This window comes from Podarcis muralis, chromosome 1, assembly GCF_964188315.1.
Source record: "Podarcis muralis chromosome 1, rPodMur119.hap1.1, whole genome shotgun sequence".
Taxonomy (NCBI): domain Eukaryota; kingdom Metazoa; phylum Chordata; class Lepidosauria; order Squamata; family Lacertidae; genus Podarcis; species Podarcis muralis.
Window position 1 is genome coordinate 43380900 of NC_135655.1, and position 24362 is coordinate 43405261.

The 24362-nt window shown below is 43.8% G+C and overlaps 1 protein-coding gene across 3 annotated transcripts in view; it reads right to left on the reverse strand.

The window, feature by feature from the left end:
- Positions 1-1285: 1285 nt before the first annotated feature.
- LTK (leukocyte receptor tyrosine kinase) overlaps positions 1286-24362 on the reverse strand; it is a 109088-nt gene continuing 86011 nt past the window's right edge. For all 3 annotated transcript variants that reach the window (XM_028723348.2, XM_028723340.2, XM_028723331.2), the window contains 12 exons: positions 23954-24106; positions 22638-22748; positions 20045-20231; positions 18495-18585; positions 17036-17100; positions 11052-11181; positions 10613-10710; positions 8397-8489; positions 7759-7860; positions 6982-7116; positions 6273-6363; positions 1286-5396 (listed from right to left, as the gene is read on the reverse strand). In XM_028723348.2, coding sequence (XP_028579181.2) covers positions 4644-5396; positions 6273-6363; positions 6982-7116; positions 7759-7860; positions 8397-8489; positions 10613-10710; positions 11052-11181; positions 17036-17100; positions 18495-18585; positions 20045-20231; positions 22638-22748; positions 23954-24106 — 2009 coding nt within the window. In that variant the 3' untranslated portion in view covers positions 1286-4643. The remainder of the gene's footprint in view (positions 5397-6272; positions 6364-6981; positions 7117-7758; positions 7861-8396; positions 8490-10612; positions 10711-11051; positions 11182-17035; positions 17101-18494; positions 18586-20044; positions 20232-22637; positions 22749-23953; positions 24107-24362) is intronic.

The window sequence follows — 24362 nt, forward strand, 5'->3', positions numbered from 1 at the left end:
ATGTGCTATAACAAATAAATTTAACTGAAAACAGGTGCCCACTCATTTAATCTTTTCTGTTCTTTCTTAAATGGTGGTAGCTAAGGGCCAAACTTGTCATGATGTTAAAAAATAAATAAAAAATGGAGTGTGGATTGAGGTCTGACCCTTCCTATCAAATACCGGATTTTCTTCAACACAGCAGGGAAGGTAAAGGTTAACTAATCCCTTTCAGGCCAACTGTGATTCCAACAATTGCCATCTCTTCTGCTTGCTTTTTAAGAGCATATGCAAATTTGTAATTTTTTTATGGTACAATAATATACTGTGCTGCACGCTGGCTATACTTTCTTTTGCTGCCAAGCTGCTATTTCGTGGCAAAGGCTGTGTTTTCTGCTTTATATGGTATCACTTAAGTTCTCATCAACACATCTGGGCTAAAAAGAGTGCAGGGAATTGTGTGTTAGCTAATAAGGTTTTGAAAAGGAATCACACTTTTGGTTGGCAGTGATGGCATCATCTGTCAGTGCTGTGTGAATGTTTAATGGTGGAAGAGCAAAGTAACCCTTTTCTTAAATAATAAAATAGGTGTTTGTAACGTTGCTATCCAGATGAGGCCAGAGACAAAGAACTTTCCTTTATTCGAAGACATTTTTGAGAGGTAAGCTGGAAGGTGCATGTTAACTGCTTATAGGGTATTTCTCGCTTCAGTTAGTTTCAGGACTCCTTCAGAAGCGAATAAAAAATGTCACCCTGTTCCTGTAGAATTGGTACCACTATTTAAACCATTGTGATATGATTGAAAATTATTACTAGTGTGGGGATTATTTATTTATTATTTGGGGAGCGGAAGGTGCTTTGAAAGCAGAATTGCTGCTCTGTGTGTGTAGAGTCCAATTTGTTTCAAGAACACTCAAAGCCTGTTTGCTAGAGGTGACAAGTAATGCTTCTCTAGGATCATTTTCATCTCTTTTGTTCAGACAAACAAAGCTATTTCACAGCTTAAAACTCAGTGGACAGTGCCACTGATGTTCCAGTCTGGGTTATATAGAGAACCAGTGCTTTTTTGTGCTGGTATGATCATTGCATCTATTTTTGCTGCATGTGACAGCCATTTTGAGCTGGCATACACAGCACTTGCATTAGAACATTAGTACTGGGATCTCTCTCTCTCTCTTAACCAAAAAAGCTCTGTATTACCTATTTTCCCCCAATGAGGGGCACAAACAAGCTGACTGTTTATTTAACAGAGATGTTCTATTTTCCAACTAACCAGTGAGTAGTGGACAACAGAAGACCAAACAGCTGTGTTAAGATGTCTTTATTTATGTGTTGCAAATATAGAAGTATACGCTTTTATCTGATTTTAAATTGCATAGAAGCAGGCATGTGGTTTACATATTTACAATGACCCCCCAAAGGGCAAGATGGCAAGCTGTGTGTGCTGCCATTCTTTGAGGTAATCGCAGATCAAAAGCAATTTGTGTAAGTATAAAGCATGAAGAGTGTCAAAGCTCTCTTAGCGCCATCATAGAAAACTCTGTTTGGATTGTTTGTGCCAGTGTGGAAAAGGAATCGATCACTGCCCAATTTAAAGGATAGCTGGGTTTTTCAGCCTAGCAAGAGGCAGAACAGAGTGAGAGAAAATAGCACAAGTCGTGCTGTGGGACGAGGGAAAATTAGTAAAAAAGGAAGTGACCTGCTTAGGATGAATCAAGATGCAACCAGCCATACCTCACAGAACTGCATTTTGGGGTTGGGTTGGGGAGGCACTAACAATTTTAATTCATTTTGTTGTTGGTATCTTTGTTATAAAGTCCCTTCTCTAGCAAACGGTGCCAATACAAAGTCTATATACTTGTATCACACAGATATAATATGGAAACCACGTGAGCTACTAAAGGAATTCTTGGAAAATAATTGAGTTAAACTAAGGAGAAAAGAACTGTAAAGCTAGGCTTTGAGAGTGCTCTCTACTTTTGTACCATCAGTTTGTTCTCTCGCTCACTCAATCACACGTGCCACCTGCTATCATGTGACTGAAATCTTTTTTGCTGACGGATGTATTTGGGTCTGATTCAATTCTAAGAGTCCCATGGAAATGTGCCCATTCGTGTCAACGAGGATGGTGCAAGATCATGACATCTTATGATTAAAATGGCATGCAAATATACATATGATTTATATTACCTATCAAATTATAAGGAAGTAAATAGGTGAAACGACCTTAGCATAATGCAATGTTTGAGAACCACCCAAAGGGAAAAAAGCTGAGCCAAACATGAAGAATCTGCCTTTTGTAGTTTTGGAAAGCTTCGCACAAAATAGGTACAGCAAAGCTGTTCCCCCGCCCTTTGGTCTGAAAAACTATCACATCATCGTAATAAGAGACTAAAAGTTCTGAAGTTCAGTTCTATTGATTTCAGTGGCCCTTGTTTCCTCTAAGTGTGCTTAAAATTATAAACAAAATGTTCACAGAGTTTGGATTAACAGGGATGCTATTTCTGTGAGGGAAAAGGTCAAAGAGGCACACAGTCAGTTCTGATAATCAGGATAACAGACAAGGCGATTAGGGGCCCTTTTGTGGACCAAGTTCCCTGGGCTGATTTGCAGAAATGTCATGGCTTTTTGCTGCAGGTTAGGTTAAGGTCAGGAGAAAAGGCATTGTGTAGTAGCAAGGATTTTGTCTTTCTGTGACCTGTGCTTGTGAAGTCATTAATGACTTCCCATCTCCTAGAGCTTTCCAAACTGTTAGCTGCAGTGTGTAGGTGTGTCACACAAATGCTCCTCCAGGGGCTGTAAAGCAGTTAGTTTAACCTCCTGTTTGTTAGTAAAACTGAATTACTGTGTCACGATTACAAATTGATGCATGTCTAAAAAGGTGTGTCACCAACATGAAAAGTTTGGAAAGCTCTGCTGTACACAGTTTTCATTTGGTAATTATAGTGTGGAAATGCATGTGATTTCTTTCAATACAAGTTCATTTTTCAAATTATCTATGATGTTTGGAACAGGTAGCAGAAAAGGATTGAAGAAAGCGATCATTCTATATACCACCTGCTGACACTAAATAAATAGGTGAATGATAAGACTATTTTTATCTACAGAAAAAGCCCGTACCAAACAAATTATTATTATCATTATCATTATTTTTTTGCTGGTGTGACATGGAAAACTTTTTCAGCTCTCTACTTTCCCACTTCCCTGCCAGTTGGCCCAGTCATCTGTCGCAACAGAAATTGAGCACATGCACTGAAAACGGGTCTTCTCATGCATTCTGTGGCCAGTTTTGTGTACATGGTTTGGGTGAGCTGATTTCTATGAAAGACCTAAAGGTAGTATAGATTAAGTCAATGAGAGGACATGGACGACTTGCTTTCAGAGGACGTACTTCCCTAGACATGTCTCAAACATCTCTTTCTGAAGGATATTTTACATTGGGCAAAACACTACCTGCATTTCAAATGTGTGAGATGCACAAGCACTCACGACACTCTGAAGCCAATGAGAGCTCTGAATGACACTTATGTTGGATGCTTTCTTGTGTAAAAGGGGTTATGTGTCCCTGAATTAACTTGTGCAATAGTGGGCCTTTCTAATTCAGCAGCTCTCATTATATCCTGCAATAGACCAACATGGTTTCCAACTCACCTCTCCTCAGATTACCTCACCAATGCTGAGTCTGTATACCTACCTCTAGAAGCTATTTTGTATATATGACCCGAACAAACAAACCTATTAAGTCAGGATTCCCCTTCAGAATTAAAATACTTCTTGTTGGCCTTACTTCAAGTTAACAGCCTTTGTCACATTTCACCTTAGAAGAACTTTGAATATTATATACATCTATAAAAATCGTACCCTAAATTTCCAGCTTACAAAAAAGTATTCCTACTGGAGAGTGAATTACTCTGCGTAAACAAAGTCCATTAAAAGGAAATGTCCAGTTCATTGCAGACAAAGCAGGCTAACTCCTGAGACTCCACAAGTCAGGCATCAATATCCAAACTAGTTAGTTTCTGTGGTGCAAAGCAACTTCTTTCAGTAATGAAAAAAATATGGTCTCAACCACTTGTTTCTTGTTTTCTCAGTTCTTAATGCTCTTCCCGAAGAATGCAATTGTGATCTGCTCCCTTCTTAACTTTGGCTCTGTTTCCTTGCGTAGACTCCTCTCTGTCTTTGTTATTCTTACTACATGTTTTCAGCTACTGAGTCCAAGGCAAACCCAGCTGATTTTATTTCCTGCTTGGTTGTGAATGGTGAGTCAGCTGGAAACCACATTTTGCAGACCACCACCTTACATAGGTTGCTCACGGTTCTGCCATATGAACCTACCTAGTTCATATGAGGGAAGAGACCATGTTTCAGGGAGGTGATTGGGTGAATGTGAACACCTGCGTGGACCACTGGACCCTGAACCATTCATTGCAACAGTAACTTCACTGAATCCTGCAGCCACCACCATTGACACCAGTAGGTTGGAGCCAACCAGCCTCAAGTACTCATTGGGCATGTGCTGGAGGCCAGAGCAAGACAACATTAATTCATCTGTTCCTACAACAGGGAGGGAGGAAGACTGGGGCAGGGGGTGGAGAACATTTTTGATTGTTCTTGCAGACATGGCCCCAGGGTGGAGGCCCAACTCTTTGAAAAAGTGTTCCATGTTATACAGGCGTAACACTCAGGTCATCAGATAAGGAGAGACCAGAGTCTCTCTCTCTTGAGGTTTTTTCTGGCTTAAAGGAAAGCTTGCCGTCTCTGTGCAGGCTGGCACTCCTCAAAACTGTGGTTGGCTCCACTGCCAGAGGCAAAGACCTGCCTGTTTCGCAGCAGAGATCATCATAAGCGTAGTTCACATTGCCACATGGGAAATTCTGCAGCTTCACCAGTTCAATCCCTCCAATATCGATGTGAGGAGAGTGGTTCTGGCTCGGACATGAAGGTGATGCCCGAGAACTAGGGGAGGAACTGCAGTTCCCATCAAACCCCGAATCTTCCCGCTCTTGCGTTGTGTTGAGTTTGGAGCTGGGTTGGCAGACGCCCTCCAGGACCCAGGACCCGTAAGTTGGGTTCCAAAGATTTTTGGTTTTATTCTTCAGCTTGTACGCTGGCTGGCTGGCAGACTCCAGTTTCTGGATCTGGGTCCCATTGCTGGAATCACTGGAGGAAGGCGTGCTAGCTCCTCTGGCTATCCAGTTACCAAGGTTCTCCACCAGCAGCTCCTGTGGACACTGCCCATACTTGTTCCCTGAATCATGGTCTTCCAATGTTACGAAGTTCATCTGCGGGGTAAGGGGAGAATTCCCCAGCAAAGGAACCTTCCCTGTGGAACTGTTTGGATGCAACATAGTGCTTCCTTCATCCTCTGGTGTTGGGCTGCATTCAATGGGCAGCTCTGTATTGATCACATCAGGGTCCTGAAAGACAAGCAAGGATATTGAACTTCCTAAATACTATCACTTTGACCGATACAGACGCTAACATGCTTACAAGACCAAACCAGACATTACCAACAGATACAGAGGGTGTGATTCATGTCCTGTGAGTGCAACAATTTTTGCTTCTGCAGTGAAACTTCCGCATCCTTCTCCCGCTGTGCATGCCCTACTCCCTCCCCAAATCTGCCCCAGAAGGTTGGGGAAACTCCTAGAACAGATTTGGGAAGCACATGGAGGAAAGAGGGAGAACATATTGTTACACAAGCAGAAATCCTTGCACTGGGTTTGTTTTGTTTTTGCAGTGGGATGATCACATAGCACCATGTTGGATAGAACCATCAGGCAGTCGGAACATAAACACTGTGTCAACCTAGTACACTGACTAGCAGGAGCTGTCCAGGGTGCCTCCCAGTCCTACTTAGAGATGATTAGGGGATTGAACCTTCTGGAACCACCTGCTTGCAAGGCAGATGCTCTGCCCATGGAGCTGTATATTAAATCTGGAAAAGCCAGAGACTAGAGAAATGGTAGTGTGGGTGGTTGACCCCTTTGTTGCCTGCTGCTTCCTCAGTGGTGGAGAGAAGTGATCCTTCCCTTGGCTGCAGCCACTTGTGGCACTGAATGCTGCTCTGAAAGGTCCCTGAATGTTCAGTTGCACAAGGGGCTGCAGTAGGAAGGGGCCTATTTGGTGGAGCTCAGTGGGCCTGAGGGAACAACAGACTAATCCTGTATAAGGCGTTTCCATCTATTCAGGGGATGGGTGGGCAGGCAGGCAGGCAGGGGAGACCTGAAAGGTTATAGAAAGTGCTCTGGATACCCACCACCACCATGGAATTTCACGAGAATATTCCTGACCTGTGTGCAGTACTTGATCCTTTCCAGAATGGTGGAGAAGTTGGGTCGGTACTCAGGACTATGCTGCCAACACTGCGTCATGATCCGGTAACTTGGAGAAGAATGGCAAAGCAAAACCAACATCAGGAAGATGAAGAGGGTACAAGTTACCTAGTTGATTATTCCCTTTTGCACTTCAAAACCATGACTTGACTTTTGTGGGCCCTTCAGGATTAATGATTCAGGTCACAAGTAGTTCTCTGTCTTTGAGGTGACCCATTTGCAAAAAGCCAGAAATGGGGGGGGGGGCAGGGGGCGGTGGACTCTGTCCTGCAATGGGCAAGTTCCCAGCTGGTGGAAAAACATCTGACAACAAGACCATATAACAGACCATGGGGGGGGGGGAAACTTATTTAAAAAATAAGAGATGCAAACAACTTTCACAGCAAATACAGTAAGAAATCTTCCTTGTTTTCTCTTCCTGGTACCCTCTGAAGAAGTCAGAGAGAGGCAGGTGGTGGCAGAAGGAGAAAGAGGTTGGGGAGGGAACCTTAGGATGTGGGTTGGACAGGCAGGCTGCTGATCCAACCTGCCCTTTCAAAGGCATCCCTTGGGCTTTAAAAATCAGGTCTGCAAGTGCTGGATATTTTTGTTCCAGGGAAAAGGCTCCCCAGTCCTGGAGCAGACCGTTCTCACTGGCCTTATTTTGTAAAAATGAAGGCATACTCACACCGGCCCTGGGCAATTCTTGGGTGGATCCATTCTTCCCCCACTGGTGACAAACTCCAGCACTTCCTGGTTGGTTTTGCAAGGGTAAGGCATATAGCCCAGGGAGAAGATCTCCCAAAGCAGAACTCCAAAGGACCTAGCAGAGAACCAGTGAATGCAATCCATTATCCTCCGGCTGGCACCTTAATAGTTTTATACTTGCAAAGCACATGGCACGATGCTGCCCTTTCCTTTGCTTCTGTGGCCTCCTTCCTCTCAAAGGAGATTGGAGAATCAGAAATGTGTTGGCAAGACCTTCTTAGGGTGAGATGCTGTCTGCCTGTTGGTGCTACACTAACAACCCTCCCTGTTTCTCAGTACTCAGATCAATCACTGCAAGCCTATTGCTGCTGAACTGCTCATCCGCACTTCTCCCAAGCCAGAGTTTATGCAAAGGCAGCTAGTTAAATACTATTTCCGCAGCAACAGCCCAGCACTTCCAAATAACGCTGGCCTCGTGAATTCATAGAATCAGTTTCAAAATGCATAGCAAGGATCTTCTTCAAAGACCATTGGTCTACCTAACTCATTCACACATCACTTTAAACCTCATTTAAGCTTCAGTGTGGATTAAAGATGAATGAACAGCATGCTAGTATTCAAGGTGAAATCTCAGTGCTTTTACTCCTCCCCTGTTCCTGCTATTGTCAGAAGCTGAGCCTAGGCTTAGCCTGATGTCTGAGCCTGGCCTTGTGGTTTGTTTCCCCAAAACCAGTGGCAATGCGAAGGCATTTCTTACCAGGTGTCAGTCTTGGAGGTGAATATTCCTTCCAGGAAAGCCTCTGGAGGCATCCACTTGACTGGGAGCATGGCTCTCCCTCCTTTGCGGTAGTAGCTTGCCCTGGCAGGCCAAAGAAAAAGAGATGGGGAAGGGGAAATTAAAGCCCACAGAAGTAGCTGGGTAAGAAATGCTCTGGTTATCTCTCGCTTGGACTACTGCAATGCGCTCTATGTGGGGCTGCCTTTGAAGGTGACCCAGAAACTACAACTAATCCAGAATGCGTCAGCTAGACTGGTGACTGGGATCAGCCACCGAGACCACATAACACTGGTCTTGAAAGACCTACATTGGCTCCCAGTATCTTTCCGAGCACAATTCAAAGTGTTGGTGCTGACCTTTAAAGCCCTAACTCAGAAATATTACCTCGGGTTAAGAACTTTACTTCAGGATGAGAACAGAAATCATGCGGCGGCAGCACAGCGGCAGCAGGAGGCCTTATTAGCTAAAGTGGTGCTTCAGGTTAAGAACAGTTTCAGGTTAAGAACGGACCTCCAGAATGAATTAAGTTCTTCACCGGAGGTACCACTGTACATGGCACTGATGGGATGTGGTAGGTTTGGCTTCCCTGCCCCCCCCCCCTTGCTTTTATATCTTACCTGTAGATATCCCGGGCCATTCCGAAGTCACCAATTTTAGCTACTCGCCCTGGCCCAGTGCAGGTCAGAAGGCAGTTTCTTGCAGCGATATCCCTGTGAAAGGACACACAAGCATGAGGTGGAAGCCAGGGATTTTGAAGTTCAAGTGGGCACCGTAAATACACACTTAAGGAAGCCATTACACAAAGCACTCACTTCTGCAAGGATGGGCCTTCCTGTACTGCTGGCAATTTGTTTACATTTTCTTATTCAAATGCCATTTACCATGAATGACTACTACTTGAATGACAGGGACAAGGGAGCGAGTCTTGATCCCATTTGAAATTAACCCCCAACTAAAAGCTTTTAGAAAGCTGCAGGAGGACCATGACTGGTGGGACTTCTGGTGCCTGATCAAAAAGGGCCACTTATCTCTCCAAGCACTCCCTCTCCTCCTACGCCTTTTCCCACTTGAAGCAAAAATGGAGCAAGAAACTGACCAACTCTCTTATTTTTTTTAATGGCAGACGCAGAGATGGCGCTTGTAAGCAGGGAAACCTCTGAGATCTGCCATTTGAAGTGGCCGTTTTGCCACTTCACCCTAAGGCTAGTTCTGGTTTATGACAGATTTGTTAGGAGAGGAGGGTTTCCTGGACTGAATCTGGATACTCCTTCCCCGCCCACAGTTAAATCAGCATAGGCCCTTCACACACTACAGTCTAGTAAGGGCATCTCTTTTATCACACTCATCCTTTTTTTATAGCTGGCATCTCTAAATACAGGAGCGCTACTTATACTGTTTTGATACAGCAATAGCCTCCTTTACTTCATTCATGGGCAAAGCTTGTTATAGATACACCTAGATATTCATGTCTGCAAACCAAACTCAATGCTATAATTCCAAGAATAAAAGGAAACCAGGAACATATGTTGCAACACTGCCATCTAGTGGGCAAAGACAAGATATACCTCTAGTACAGGAAGAAGGCTTCTCAAGATGAACATTTGATACCAACGTATGCAGACGGCTTATACTGAGTCAGACCACTGTTATTCCTAGCCCAGAACTGCTTACTCTGACTGGCTATGGCTCTTCCAGGTCTCTGGCAGGGATTTTTTGTTACCAACTGCTACCTGAACCTTTTAAATGGAGATGACAAGGATTGAACCTGTGACTTCCAGCATACGTAAAAGTATACTTTATCACTGAGATGTGGTTCACCTTTAAAAGGTTTTCACAAGTATAAAGGAAACTTTATACATTTATCTGTTTCCCACTGAACTTCAGTAGAAATCTCACCTGCCTCTTATACGTTTTGCCTTTGAAAATAAAAGGTGGTTCCATTGTTTAACAACATGCAAATTTGCACAATTTCCTTTGTTTTCACAAGGAAGTGAGACATACCCACGGCTAACACCTGATCCTTCAGTGGAATGAACAGGACTATCCCACCACATAACCAGCAGACATAGCTCATCAGCATGGAATGATCTAGATTGCTAACGATGCACTTAGGGGGTATTAACCATTTGATAAAGATGCTGATAATGAGCTGGATGGAACTATGCAAAATGAGGCTTGCCTGGTGTCAGCCTCTGTGACATAGCTGCAAACTTTCCCCCCTTTTTAAGGGAAATTCCCTTATTCCGAATAGGATTCCTCGCAAGAAAAGGGAAAAGTTGACAGCTATGCTCTGTGACCATCTCTGCCTCTGTCTACATGGTTTTCAGGAATTCATTCCTCTTTCTACTTGGTATGGAATGAGTTTCAACCTGTTTTAAGGTATTATCTCAAAGACCACACTATGTCACTGCGTCAAAATCAGTGTCAAATTCGAAAAACAAAGTTTCTGTTTCAGATGGCACAACTCCAATTTGCCTTTGGAGCTGTTAAGCCTAGTTTATTATTGTTTATTGAATTTATTCCCCACCCTTTTCTCCAAAGAGCCACAAGCTCAAGGTGGTGTACATGGTTCTTCTCCTTTCTCATTTATTCCACACACCAACCCTATGAGGTAGGTTAGACTGAGAGGCAGTGAGTGGGTTTCATAGCCGAGTGGGGATTTGAACCCCTAGCCTCCCTAGTATGAGGACGTGGGTGGCTTACTCCCTAGTCTGACAATCTTAACCACTACACCACACTGGCTTCCCTCTGAATAACACATCTATGACGCTTTGGAAAACAAGCCAAGAAATACAGCACATGGGCAATCATTATACAGGTAAGCCTCTCTTACCTATGGATGAAGTGGTTCTCCTCCAGATACTTGCAACCACAAGCAATGTCCCTGGCTATATTCAGCAGGTCCTGCATTGCCAAAGTGGATGGCTGATTCTGCCAATGAGAGAGAGGGAAAACAAAGATTCAGTATGGATGAGACATGGAGTGTGAGACATGGGAGTCTGGAAGGCACCAGTTTGAGAGTGTAGTTTTTTACACTGAACGTTTCTGCTTCATGTCAGTTACACAACAAGGCTTTGGTCCACTCACATGACGAAGCTTATCCCCCAATACATCTCTGCTTCCTAACATAATGAACTCCAGGAAGTCTGTAGTGAACAACTGTTTCATTCATGCTCCCTCGTGACCTGGAAATCGTCACTGGGTGGCTGGGGCTGGGCATCACCAGCAAGATCTCCAGAGCAGGGCAAGGGGAGAAGCGATGGTTTACTCACCACCCGGGGCCGGTTCTGCCGAAGGAAGCTCTTCATATCTCCACCAGTCATAAGCTCCAACAGGATGAAGCGAGGCAAGGTCTGCAGGCTCACCCCAATACACTGCACAATATTCTGGTGGTTGAACTTGCTGAACCATCAGCCACCATGGAAGGATGGAAGAGAGGAGGGGGGGAAAATGATTTCAGTGTTAGGCAGTCGCTAAGATCCTTCCCTTAATACCTTCCTAAACTGTGTTAAACTGAATGTTATTGTTAAGTTATGGGTGAACATAACAGACGACACAACGATTCTTCAAACAGCTCTTGTTTATTCTGAGGCCAGAACAGAACTGAGCTGAAGGGCTCAGCCAGCCTGCTTATATAGAGCTCCAGTACAACGTTACTGTATCAACTTTCTAAAACTATCCAATCACTGAATGTCACTTTTGATCCTTCATTTGCATAACTATCTACAGTATCCCCCTGCTAGCCCAGGGTGAGAACTTCAGTACATAACAGTTATCAATCTCACAACTCTAGGCAGTTTTTGGATTTTAGACCTGAGTTGCTGCAACCCACAGGTTATATAGCAAGCTACCTTGCACTGAGCCAGACAGTTGATTTTTCTAGATCAGTGATATCTACACCAGCCTGCCTTCCCCTGGTTTTTGGCCTACAACTCCCATGAGCCCCAGCCAGCATGGCCAAGGGTCAGGGATGATGGGAGTTGTAGTCCAAAACACATGGAAGGGTGGTCAACACTAACCAGCAACAAGATTTCAGGCAGGAGATGTGGGGCTTAGAACCTGGGACCTTCTGTATCCCAGGTATGTATATGAGGGATCTCCTTTAATGGAACTAAGGCCTTAAGCCACTAGTCCTACTGGAGAGCTACTTTGAGAAAGGGATAGGGGAGGGTAGTGGAACAGGCTCTCAGTGCTCCTTTCCAAAACGGTCTGCTGGCAAATCTTAAGGGCCAATGCTGTTTCCATATACCTCTCTGTACGGGTACCCGTTGGTATCAATCAGGAGCAGGGTTTGGCCTATAGGTTGCCAGTTGCTGATCAAAGCCATTAAAGAATAAATAGAAGGAAGTTTGAGGGAATTGCTTAAGCTCAGCAGGCATGAAATATAGCACAAGAAATAAATTAATTGGAGTTGTGAGTTAACTGAACTGCTTTAAAACTTACTGCCTCTATATTTGAGTGTTCCCTGTTAGAAATGTACATGCAGCTTGAAAACACACATTAGTCCATCTAACTCAGTAGACAGCAGTGACACTCCAGGTTTGCAGGCAGGAAATATCCTGGCCCTACCTGGCGATGCTGGGGATTGGAGCCCTTGACCCTCAGCATGCAAAACAGGTGTTCTATCACTAAGCTATGACCCTTTCCCCAGACCCTCTGGCAGCTTCCAGAGCATTGTGATTCAGCCGCACGCTGGCAAATTCAGGTTATGCAATTAAAATTGATTTGGGGCCCTTGTGCAACAAGCCTGCTTCCAAAAACTTGGGTTATTTGTTTGCTTGCTTGCTTGCAGTAAGGAAAGTGATGGGAAATTAAGTGGAAGGCATGGGATGACAATCGATTGACATGATGTGATAGAACCTCCCTGCAAAACTGAAAACAAATCAGAATGCACACTCAATAAACAGATTGTCTTGGAAACCTCTGCTACATTTTCTTCCATAATCTGAGCACTGGGCTTCTTTCTATACATCAGCTCCTGTCAGAAATCAGTGATGCTTGCAGGGAGAATTAAGAGGATGAGGCAAGAAAGAAACACACCAGAGGGCAGTGAGAGATGTTTAGGGAAGTTTTTAATGACTGATGTTTTAATGTGTTTTTAATCTTTTGTTGGAAGCCGCCCAGAGTGGCTGGGGAAACCCAGCCAGATGGGCAGGGTATAAATTATTATTATTATTATTATTATTATTATTATTATTATTATTATTATTAAGAGGAGGTACCCGAGGAAGGGAGATGGCAAGGTCTTGAACCAGGGAATAGATTGCCACAATCCTGTTTTGGACTTAACTTGTGGTATCTCTGCCAAAAAGGTTAGCACTACCTCTGTCTTAGAGGAATGCATTATGTTATTCAAGCAATAAAATGAAATTTCTTTCAATACCATCTGTGTTTTTCTGGCACCCACAAGACAAGCACTCACAGCAAAACTTCCTTAAGAGGTAAGGCGGGGTGAGATGTGAACTTATGGTTTCCCCATGAGTGGGAGCAGCTAACAAATCAAACAAATGTGAAATTATCTCCAGGCAGATTTTAAAAAAAACCCCACACAAACAAAATGCATGAGCACTCCTTTGCCCAGCCTTGTCACTCAATGTGTCAGTTTGTGAGAGAGGCAGACAGTTGGCATCTGTTTGATCCTTGTGGCTTGTTGGAGCTGGAGGGTGCGGTGGGTGGGTCAGAGCCACCCTCCCTCAACTGCCTCCAGGAGAGTTTTTATTCCAAACACAGCAATTAAGGTTGATCCGCCTAGCCGTAAATAACGCAATCCCTCACACTTACTTGGCACTTGGGACGTGTAAAAACCTGCAAGGCTATTGACTAAGGTGTGTCTCGCTCTTGTAGTCAAGTGGAACAAAACAAGCTGTAGTCAAGGGGAACAAACTTTGGGAATATCTATCAGGAAGAATCACCTCAGACCCATCTTTGGGCTCACCTAAAACACAAACACCTCATGCCATGGGAAAGACAAGTTCCTACATAAGCTCTAAAGTGAAAGACAAGTTCCTACATAAGCCCCCTGTACTGCAGGGGTTGCCCGTCTGGGGCACTCTAGATGTTGCTGACCTCCAAGGCCCATCACGCCCCCCCCCAGCCAGTATGGCAAAGTGGTGAGGGTTGATGGGAGTTGCAGTCCAGCAACACTTGAAGGGGACTACATTGGTAATGCATTACCCAGCACTCCCCCCCCAAATGTTTAGGTGTACTCTCATTTTGACTCAAGAATATCACCGGGAAAGGAAATGAAGCCACCATCGGAGGTGGTAACAATGAAACTGACCAATCACCGTGCTAGATTCCAACTCCTACTTCACACATTAAACGCTCGCTTCTGTCTGAGACTCAGAAAACACCGTGACAGGCAATGGGGCCGCCATTGGGAGTAGCAACAGAACTGATGATTCACCGTGTAAGAGAAGAAACTAATTTTTTTTTAAAAAATTAAGTTTCTTCTCCCGTTAAGATTCACAAAATGTTTAGGAGTATGCATCCCCCAGAAAAAAGCACTGGCATTACCCTGTGGCAATGCACAGACAATGTTGTGAGGAGCACCCATGCACATTTAGCAACTCCCATGCCAAACACAGATATTAAGGGGGCAGGGCCAATGGGGATGTGCCGAGGTCCCATTGCTCCTTCATGCGATATCCCTGCATGTGAGTAAGGGAACTGGGTTTCGTTTTCTGTCTTGTGGCCCACTATCCCATGTCTCCTGAAAAAAGAAGCTGCTGACAGATTAGCGACTCAACAGCTTGTGTTTAGAACAGGGGTCAGCAAACTTTTTCAGCAGGGGGCTGGTCCACTGTCCCTCAGACCTTGTGGGGGGCTGGACTATATGTTGAAAAAAATAATGAACGAATTCCTATGCTCCACAAATAACCCAGTGATGCATTTTAAATAAAAGGACACATTCTACACATGTAAAAATATGCTGATTCCCGGACCGTCCGCAGGCCAGATTTAGAAGGCTATTGGGCTGGATCCGCCCCCTAGGCCTTAGTTTGCCTACTCATGGTTTAGAACTTCTTAGCTGAAGCTTGGTTTACTCCTAACCTTCCTGTCTTCTTTTGTTGTTCCTGTTTCTACACTGCAATCCCAAGCATGTTTACTCAGAATTAAATCCTACTCACTGGGGCTTACTCTGAGGTAAAGATTGGTGGGAATGCAATGCCAGTCAGTTCCTAGGCCTCTGTCGCCTGCGAATCCTGTCCAATCCTGCTGGTTTGCCTGACTCATTTGCCTGTCTGCCTTGCATTTTTCTGGTCCTGTCTAAATTTGCCTCCTTAATCAATCCCTACTCCGTCTGTGTTACTTATGCTCTAGTGAGCCTGACGGTCTCTGTGTTTTCAGTAATTTCAGCAAGTTGTTGTTCCACATCCAGCAATAATTTCTGTGGTATGGGTTTAGAAATTCTTTCCTGGTGAAATAATGACTTTGCTTCATACCTCAATGTAATTTTGGCTCCAAGAAAGGACCCTGTTATTTTCCTGTATGGTGCTTTAGTGCTGCTTCCTCCCCTTTGTATTATGGCACTTCGATGTTCTTGTTTAACAACATTTTCATTTTCATTTGTTTTATTGTAATTTTAACTTCTTGTAAGGCAACCAAAGAACCCTAGGCAAGAAGGCTACTTAGAATTCCAAGAATAACCCAAACCTTTAATCCTGAACTGCCAAATACAATACAAATATTATTTGTAAGCTGCTAGGTTCTTTGAGCACATACAGTCTATCAGGTTGTTGTTTTTTTACATCCATTAGAAGCTCAGAGATAGGCATGCCACTGGGGTGGGACATTAGAGACACTTATGAGTTTCAAAAAGGGTATCAAAGAACATTCATTATACTGAAAGTTATTTTAGAAATTCCGTATGGAATAATTAAGCTTGTTTTTCAGACCTAGGTTTTTGAGGGACAGGCTGGATATCTATTTGTGCAGAATATACAATGCTGCCATAAACAGAGTCAGGCTATTTGTCAGTCAAGCATAGTATACTCAACTCTTGAGGGGGAACAATTATCCAGGGCCTCCAGCAGAGACAGGATTTTCCTGCCATCTTATACTTGATCCATTTCAATGGGACTGAACCTGAGATCTTCCTTAGGCAAAACACCATGCGTTCCATCACTGTGCTACGGTCACTGAGCTGTGAGGATGGCATACCAGGAAGACTCGCCCACCTGCATTTTCCTATTGCTCCGTATGTGGAAGACTGATGCTGCAGAGCACATTCAGCCACTGAATGTTATTGATGAATTGGAGGCATGTGAAACTGAACAGCAATGGTTTTTACACAACACTTTCTCAGCAGGAACAGTCTGAGCAGTGTGAGCTAAGAAATTCAACAGGACCCTTCTTCAAGGTCCACAATCATTTGCAACGTGCATTATTCCCGGTTCCGGGGGGCGGGGGGCAGGGAGGGAACAGAGAACTGGGAAACTCAATTTCAGCAACCCTTCTAAAATAATTATCCTGGTTCACTATCTATGTATCTTGGCCCTGAATTGATTTTATGTAAGTGCTGTTGTTTTAAACTGTTTTTATATTTATCAATTTTTTAATATACCGTATTTTTCGCCCTATAGGACGCACTTTTCCCCCTCCAAAAATGAAAGGGAAATGTGTGTGCGTCCTATGGGGCGAATACAGGCTTTCGCTGAAGCCTGGAGAGCAAGAGGGGTCGGTGCGCACTGACCCCTCTCACTCTCCAGGCTTCAGGAAGCTCTGCGCAACCCTTGGGAGGGTTGCGTGGAGCTGCCTGCGCTCCCGGGCTCCGTGCAGCACCGTGCAACCCTCCGGAGCCCGGCGCGAAGCCGCAGCTTCGGCATCACTCTGGCACCCGTTCTGGGGGCTGGGGTCGGGGGAAGCTCGGGCTTCCCCCGCCCCAGCCCCGCGCCTGTGGGGGGAATAATTTCCCCCCCCTTTATTTCCCCCCCAAAAATCTAGGTGCGTCCTATGGGCCAGTGCGTCCTATAGGGCGAAAAATATGGTATATGCAATTGTTTTGTGTTAGCGTTTTTATAGATGCAATTGTTTTAACTGTTTTTATATGTGGTATTATACTGCAAATCGCCTCATGGGAAAAATGCCTCATAAATGTAAGAAATAATAATAATTAAACATTCAGCATGATATGCACCTTTTAAAGGTTTCTGCTGCTGAAAACAAAGCAAGCCCATAGTAGAGTCTCCTGAGATGTATTTTATTTTCTAGCTATGTTTTTGTTAACTTCAAGGCAGAATTTTTTTAAACACACCTGATTATCAGTGCTTCCATTAGGAAATCCATCTCGTCCTGTTCAGAACAGATTTCTGGCAACGTCTATTGAGAAGGAGAAGAAAAAGCTGAACCCATTACAAAGAAAATAAATTACTGGCAGGAGAAAACAAGGAGCTAGAAGAGCTTAAGTCGTTAATCAGAGCATTTCTTGTCTTCATTTTGTCCTGTGTTTTATCCTGCAAACACCCCCAAGGAACCTAACACAATTAAAATACAATAAAAAAATCTAACAACTCTGAAAACAAATCTTAAAACACAGTATTATACCTTAGATGCCCTTTGCACGCATCTGATACTTAAGCCTCATTATCTATAACAAAGTATATTCTGATTCACAATAGTGTGAATTTTAGGGAGCTATTCTGTGGAGTTTCTGAACAGGAATAATGGTGAGGGAAGGAGGAGGGGAATAAGGGTGGAATATTTATATTCAAGTGGGTTTGGGGAGAATTTTTATGCTCACCCACACAAAGGCTGGCTACAATCTGTCTCTGTATTATAAAAAATGGATGAAAGAAAATACGATTTTGCTCCATTTCTTCTGTTAGTTCTGTATTTCAGGGGTGAACTCACTTTCTTTGCGAGGACTACTCACAAAACCCAGATGAATCTAGACAACTCCCCTGCCAGGTTCCCACTGCAAGGAAATGGAGGGACTGGTGGCAGGAGAGCGCCCAACCCAGCCCCCTTCCTTCTGCCACCCCCCACAGGTCACTCTTCTAGCCCTTTCTCCTCTTCTCCAAGTCCCATGGAGAAAAAAAATCCTGCACAGCAGTAAATGTATAGTACATTATTTCCTGCTGGAAAGCATGCTACTTGTAGTCAAGTTTCACAATCCTCGGTAGCAAAGGTGGTTCTTTGTTTCATTTGCTGCCAGAGAAAAGGCTTGCTGGGCCTCTTTGGAGTCCTCCTCAGCCTGATAACCCTTCCCTCTTCTCCAAGGTATGCTTTTACGTCAGGGAAGTAGGAGTACTGGCAGGGAGGGCAAAGGTGAGTTGCAAGGCCTAATTTGAGGTGGACTTGCTTGAGAAGGCTGTTCCTCTTCCGAATTGATTTCACAAGCAGGTGTGATCACATTTTTGAAGACCCATGCTTCAAACAATAATCCAAACCCATCAATCAATTATTATCTTAATTGGAGGCCCTTGTCCTAGTGCTCCCTCCACCACTTTTGGACATCTGAATCACTTCTACAGAGAGAGGAACTTTTCTGTGGTGGCATCAACATAAATTTGCTTCTTTATGCTTTCTATAGTTATTTTGCGGCACTAAGTCTGGGTTTCTTTTTCAATGACTTACTGGTATTTTATATTGTTTTTAATTGATCTGTAAGTCATATTCGTTACCACTGTGGCAGAAAAGTGGGATAAGGATCTCATGAAGGAATAAAATAGCAAACAAAAATCTTATTTCTGCTTATTAATGTGCACACTGACCTTGATAGCCACTTGTAGTGGGCTGGGATCCCCGGTGATTCCAACCACTGTTCCTTTGTAAACTTCACCAAATGCCCCGTGTCCAAGTGCCCTGAAAGCGGTGGGGGGTGGGGGAAATAAAACATACATTACCTCGTGCACAACCCATGGTTGTGTTAAGCAAACACTGCTGTATTCCCAAAAGAAGGAAGATCCAGTGCTGTCTACTACAGGGTAACTTTCCTTGTGAGGAGAGAGTGCTCAAATCTTACTGTGTTTTGGTATGTTTGTTTACAAATATACAACTTAAGCACTGAGTTTCAGTCAAGTATCCAAGCAGCCCTGGTGTGTGTGTGTGTGTGTGTGTGTGTGTGTATTTGTTTGACAAATTCCTCAAGGCAGTGGCCACCAGGTATTAAATGCTATTAGGCAAGCATCTCAGAAACCACTTTACATGAGATTTTTAAAAAGTCAGTTTGGGCTCTCCAAAGAACGTACTTAAAGCCATTATCTTACAAAGCCAGTCTTTCAAAATATCAAGATGGGACACATTTGTAGGAAATAAAACTGGGAAGCCATAATCAAATCTTGTTACTTTCCATTGGAACCCTGTGGCTCTGCAATTCAAGAAAGAGCAAGTTTGCTGCCGAGAAAAAACAGGGTACTGTTGCTGCTAAACAACAACAATCCTGCATTAATAGACTACTTAAATCCCATTGAGGTTTCTAGTCAGGAATGAGATGAGATTTGGGCAAAACCTGAAACAACAGTTGGTAGAGCATGAGGCTCTTAATCTAAGGGTCTTGGGTTTGAACCCCATGGTAGGCAAAAGTTTCCTGCATTTCAGGGATTTGGACTAAATGATCCTCATAACTCTACCACTCCATGATTCCAAATTCCAGTTCCTGCCTATGTTCCCATTTCTCTGCCTCTGCTCATGCATCTGAAGAACTCATGCCTCCTCCACCCCAACCTGCCCATGCTCTGAGATCAGCAGCTGAGGTTCCTCCATGAGCTCCCTCATCAAAAGTGAGGCAAATGGTAAATGGAGAGAGGACTGTTGCACACCAGCCTGCTCTGGTGCCAAGATCATCGTCTCAACCAAAGCCCTGCCATCAGATATGAGGCAGGTGGCAACTGAAGAGAGAGAGCCTTCTTGGTGGTGGCATCCTGTTTATGAAATTCACTCCTTAGAATAGAGAGGATTGTCTGGAGTCTGCTATCCTCGCAGTGTCATACAAAGACTGTTTCATTCCTTTGAACATTTTCTGTTTCAGCCTGACACCCGGAGAGGTGGGGAAGGATATCCAAATCTAAAGTATGCAAAGAAACCTTAAGCAATGTGTGCAACACATTCTGCACTAACTTAGTGGATACAAATGGTCTTCATTTCAGGTATAACTGAGTGCTGTGCAGGCCTATTTGTATAATCAAAGCATTTGGTACAGGATTAGGGTAACATTCTAAGCCTGCTGGTTAGCCTGTTGACATCAGAGCCACTAATATTAAAATAACACCCCAACTTCTGCTAGGATTCCTCTTCCTACGTTAGCAAGAACGCGCTGCATTACCGGAGAAGGGAGATGTTTTTCCGTGGGATCTCCTTGAGTTCGCTGAGACTGGCTGCCTTTCCTGCAAAGCTGTAGTTGGGGTTGTAATCCGTCATGATAGTGGAAGTGCGGATTTTGCTCAGATTATATTCTGGGCTTTGGAGACGGGCCCTGGCCCCTTCAAGCTGCTGCTTCTTATGATGATAAACTGAAGAGAAAAGTTTACAGAGATAAAGACTGAAATAACCAACCTCTGGAAAGAGCAAAGTAATGCCCATAATAACTTTCCAATGTTTCACCTGGGGACATTCTTTTGACTATTTAAACCCTGTTGTTTTTAGGCAGGATTTGCTCATTTATTGTGATCATTTTTGTTGAATCATTGATAAGCAAGCCTGTCTAGGTCATCAATGCCCCAGAGGTCAATCTATAAAGTATTTTCCAAACATTCCTGGTAGAGAGCCACAAGAAAACCTCTAAGCAGATTACAAAAATATAAAACAAAACATTACAGTAATATTAAAATTCTCAATAAAAATAATTAAACACAGGGATCTGAAAACACTCAAAAATGACTAAAAAGAAGCTAAAAAGAGCTAAAATACATGAAACTTCTACATGCATGGATAGGCTTGCCTAAGCAAAAATGTTTCAAGCAGAAATAACTTTAGTTCCTGAAATATTTGTGACTGTGAGGTTCTGTTGCAAAAAAATTCAGCCACCTGTGAATCTGCAGAACATAAAAATGACAAAATAGAAAAGCTACACTGTTCAATCAAGCTCAAAAACACAGTCTTTATGCTTCTGTAAAATCCCTGATGAGAAAGGCAACTTGTGACCCTTTTTCAAAGGTGAAAAAAAGAATTGAGAAACATCAAAACACACTGATTATGTGCTGCTTGTGGCTAATAACAGATCTGAGAGGTAATTTGGATTGCAGCAATGTGACACATATGCATACAAAGCTCTGATCAGCCCCCCCCCCCCCTCTGGCCATACACACAGGTATTTTGTGTAAGAAATTTGGTCAGGAGATCTAATTACAGTGGTACCTCAGGTTACATACGCTTCAGGTTACATATGCTTCAGGTTACAGACTCCGCTAACCCAGAAATAGTGCTTCAGGTTAAGAACTTTGCTTCAGGATGAGAACAGAAATCATGCTCCGGTGGCGCGGCAGCAGCAGGAGGCCCCATTAGCTAAAGTGGTGCTTCAGGTTAAGAACAGTTTCAGGTTAAGAACGGACCTCTGGAACGAATTAAGTACTTAACCCGAGGTACCACTGTATACAGCTCCCACAAAACATTTAGGTACACCTGAAAGGTGGGCTAGGGCTTTGAATGTAAATGCAAACACAGCTTGCTGAATTATTTTCTTCACTTCAGAAAAGGGTCCTTAGGTCAAAACATTGTCAGGAATATTTTACTGAGACAAGCCTTTTTTAAAAAAGCTTGATCAAACAGTGCAGATTTATAACAAAGATTTTCTAGTTCATCTTTTCTGTATACCACACCTGTCAAGTAAGAGATGGGATTTATTGTCCCAGCAGTGTTGACCCTTGCTGCTAAAACATGCCATACTTTGAATCTATTCCCACATCTTTGTAAGTGGCTTGCTCCCCAGAGGCAGCAATGACAGGTTGACCTCATTCACTTGAAATCATAGAGTTGGAAGGGACCCAAGGGCCATCTAGTTCAACCTCCTGCAATGCAGGAATCACAGCTAAACCTCCACAACCTCACACTGTTGACTCATGTTAAGCTTGTGGTCCACCAAGACCCCTAGATCCTTTTCACATGTACTGCTAGTAAGCCAGGTGTCCCCCATCCTATATTTGTGCACCTGGTTCTTCCTGCCTAAGTGCAGAACCTTACATTTGACCCTATTGAAATTCATTTTGTTAGCTTGGGTCCAGTTCTCCAATCTGTTAAGGTCATTTTGAATTCTGATTCTGTCTTCTACAGCATTAGCTGCCCTTCCCAGTTTGGTGTCACCTGCGCATTTGATGAGCAGCTCCTCAATTCCTTCATCCAAGTCATTTATAAAGACATTGCACAACAACGGGCCCAGGACAGAACCCTGTGGCACCCCACTTTTCCCTTTTCCCCCAGGATGACGAAAACATTGCAATGTTCAACTAACCAATAGGCTAGCATTGGAGGTAAACGTAGTACATGTTGTACATGTATCAGCAAACTTAGCCTACTTTCAGTTAACCTGTTGTCTCCCTTCTCCTCTCCCTTTTGTACCTTGAGTTTTAGAATGTGACCCTGTGTACAGGAACTGTTTATGAATTTATCTGGAAAGTGTGTTGCATTTTTATAGGTACACAATATATTTATGACTACTATTGCGACTATTTTTATTAAAGAGTCCAATAATAAGGACTCCAATAATAAGAGTCCAATAATAAGAGTCCAATAATAAGAGTCCAATAAGGTTCTGTGTGATGCTGTGCAGCTCTTGATCCTTTGAGGAGTCCACCTTTTTACATTGACTTCCAAACATTTGGCAGTCTTCACAGGATGCCTTTATAAAGGGTAGAAAAAGGTCAGAAATGTGAATGGCCAAGGTGAGCAAATTCACCAAAAGAAGTATAATTGATGCTTCTTACCAAATGACAGGCTGCCGCAAGTGAGAGCCATTCCAAGCACCACAATCACAGCAATCACAGCCAGGAGGAGTGAGAGAGGCAGTTGTCCTTCTGGGATAGGCTCACGGAGAACTGGTCAAAACAAAACTATAATTCTACATCATCATACGCCCACAGCTCCTATGCAATGTTTATGGCAAAGAGAACTGTCAACCACATTAGACCAAGAGTCCCATCTACTCCAGTGCTCTGTTTTCTAACTGTGGTCAATCACAGGACCCTGTGGATCTCATAAATTAGGGCTGGAGAATGTGCAGCTAGGTAGATGTTGCTGGACTACAATTCTGATCATCCCTGACTGCTGATCCTGCTGGCTGGGACTGATGGTCATTGGGGAAGAGAAGAGGAGAACATAGTCATGGAGGGTTATAGGTTTCCCAGCTCTTCCATCAGCAGAGCAAAATGGAGATGGCCATCCCCGAGACTTGTAACCAGAGGTCTAGAGCCTTGGAATGTGATGGGTTTCATTTAGATATTCTGACAAACAGCCATTGGTATACCTATCCCACAGAGGTAGTTATGACAGGATGGGCACATTGGTGACCAATAGATATCCTAGCGAAATCTAATAGCAATCAACAGTCATAAATCACCATGAAACAAACATGGTAATGAAACAAAATTAAATGGCTGCATCATTTTTAAGTCCATATGATTGCTAACCATGCACAAGAAGGGAGTCTTTATGGAAATAATGTACCCCAAATTATAAGATGCACTTCAGAAAACAATCTAGGTTAAGTCCAGTCAAAGGCAACCAGTCGAGGCGGTGTGGTGCTCAACTCGCTTTCAGGCCGAGGGAGCCAGCATTTGTCCACAGACAGCTTTCCGGGTCACGTGACCAGCATGACTAAACTGCTTCTGGTGCAACAGAACACCGTGATGGAAGCCAGAGTGCACGGAAATGCCATTTACCTTCCTGCAGCAGCGGTACCTATTTATCTACTTGCACTGGTGTGCTTTCAAACTGCTAGGTTGGCAGAAGCTGGGACAGAGCAACAGGAGCTCACTCCATCGCAGGAATTCAAACCACTGAACTTCTTATCAGCAAGCCCAAGAGGCTCAGTGGTTTAGACCACAGCACCACCCGCGTCCCTAGAAAATCTACCTCAGTATTGTCTACAATGAATGGCTGTGGCTGTCTAGGATTTCAGACAGGGCTCACTCCCAGTCCTACCACTGAGCTATGTCCCTTCCCCTGGTTCATGGTATAAGGCTAGGAAAAAGCAAAGAAAGGATTATTTTTATATATATTGGGAGGATGTTCCACGTTTTACCTGTGCATGATACATTGTCACTGGCCAAGATGGCCCCGACTGCACAAATACAGATGGGCAGGTGGGCGTCAGGAGCCAGCTTGCAGATACCTGACTGGCAGTGGCTGCAATTCACGTAGATATCAATCTCCACCTCGCCATGACTCTCCATAACTAAATGAGAAGGAAATGGATACACACTAGAGTTTAGATTTTTCCTAAGCTCACATCTCAGACTAGATGATGCAGCTGTCATTCCCCAAGGAAGGGCAGATAGTGACTTTTGAGAACTTCCTTGTTATACCCCCTTATCTATTCTGTACCTCCTACCTAGTGGGGTATGGTAAAGGGACCCCTGACCATTAGGTTCAGTCGCAGACAACTCTAGGGTTGCGGCGCTCATCTCGTTTATTGGCCGAGGGAGCCAGTG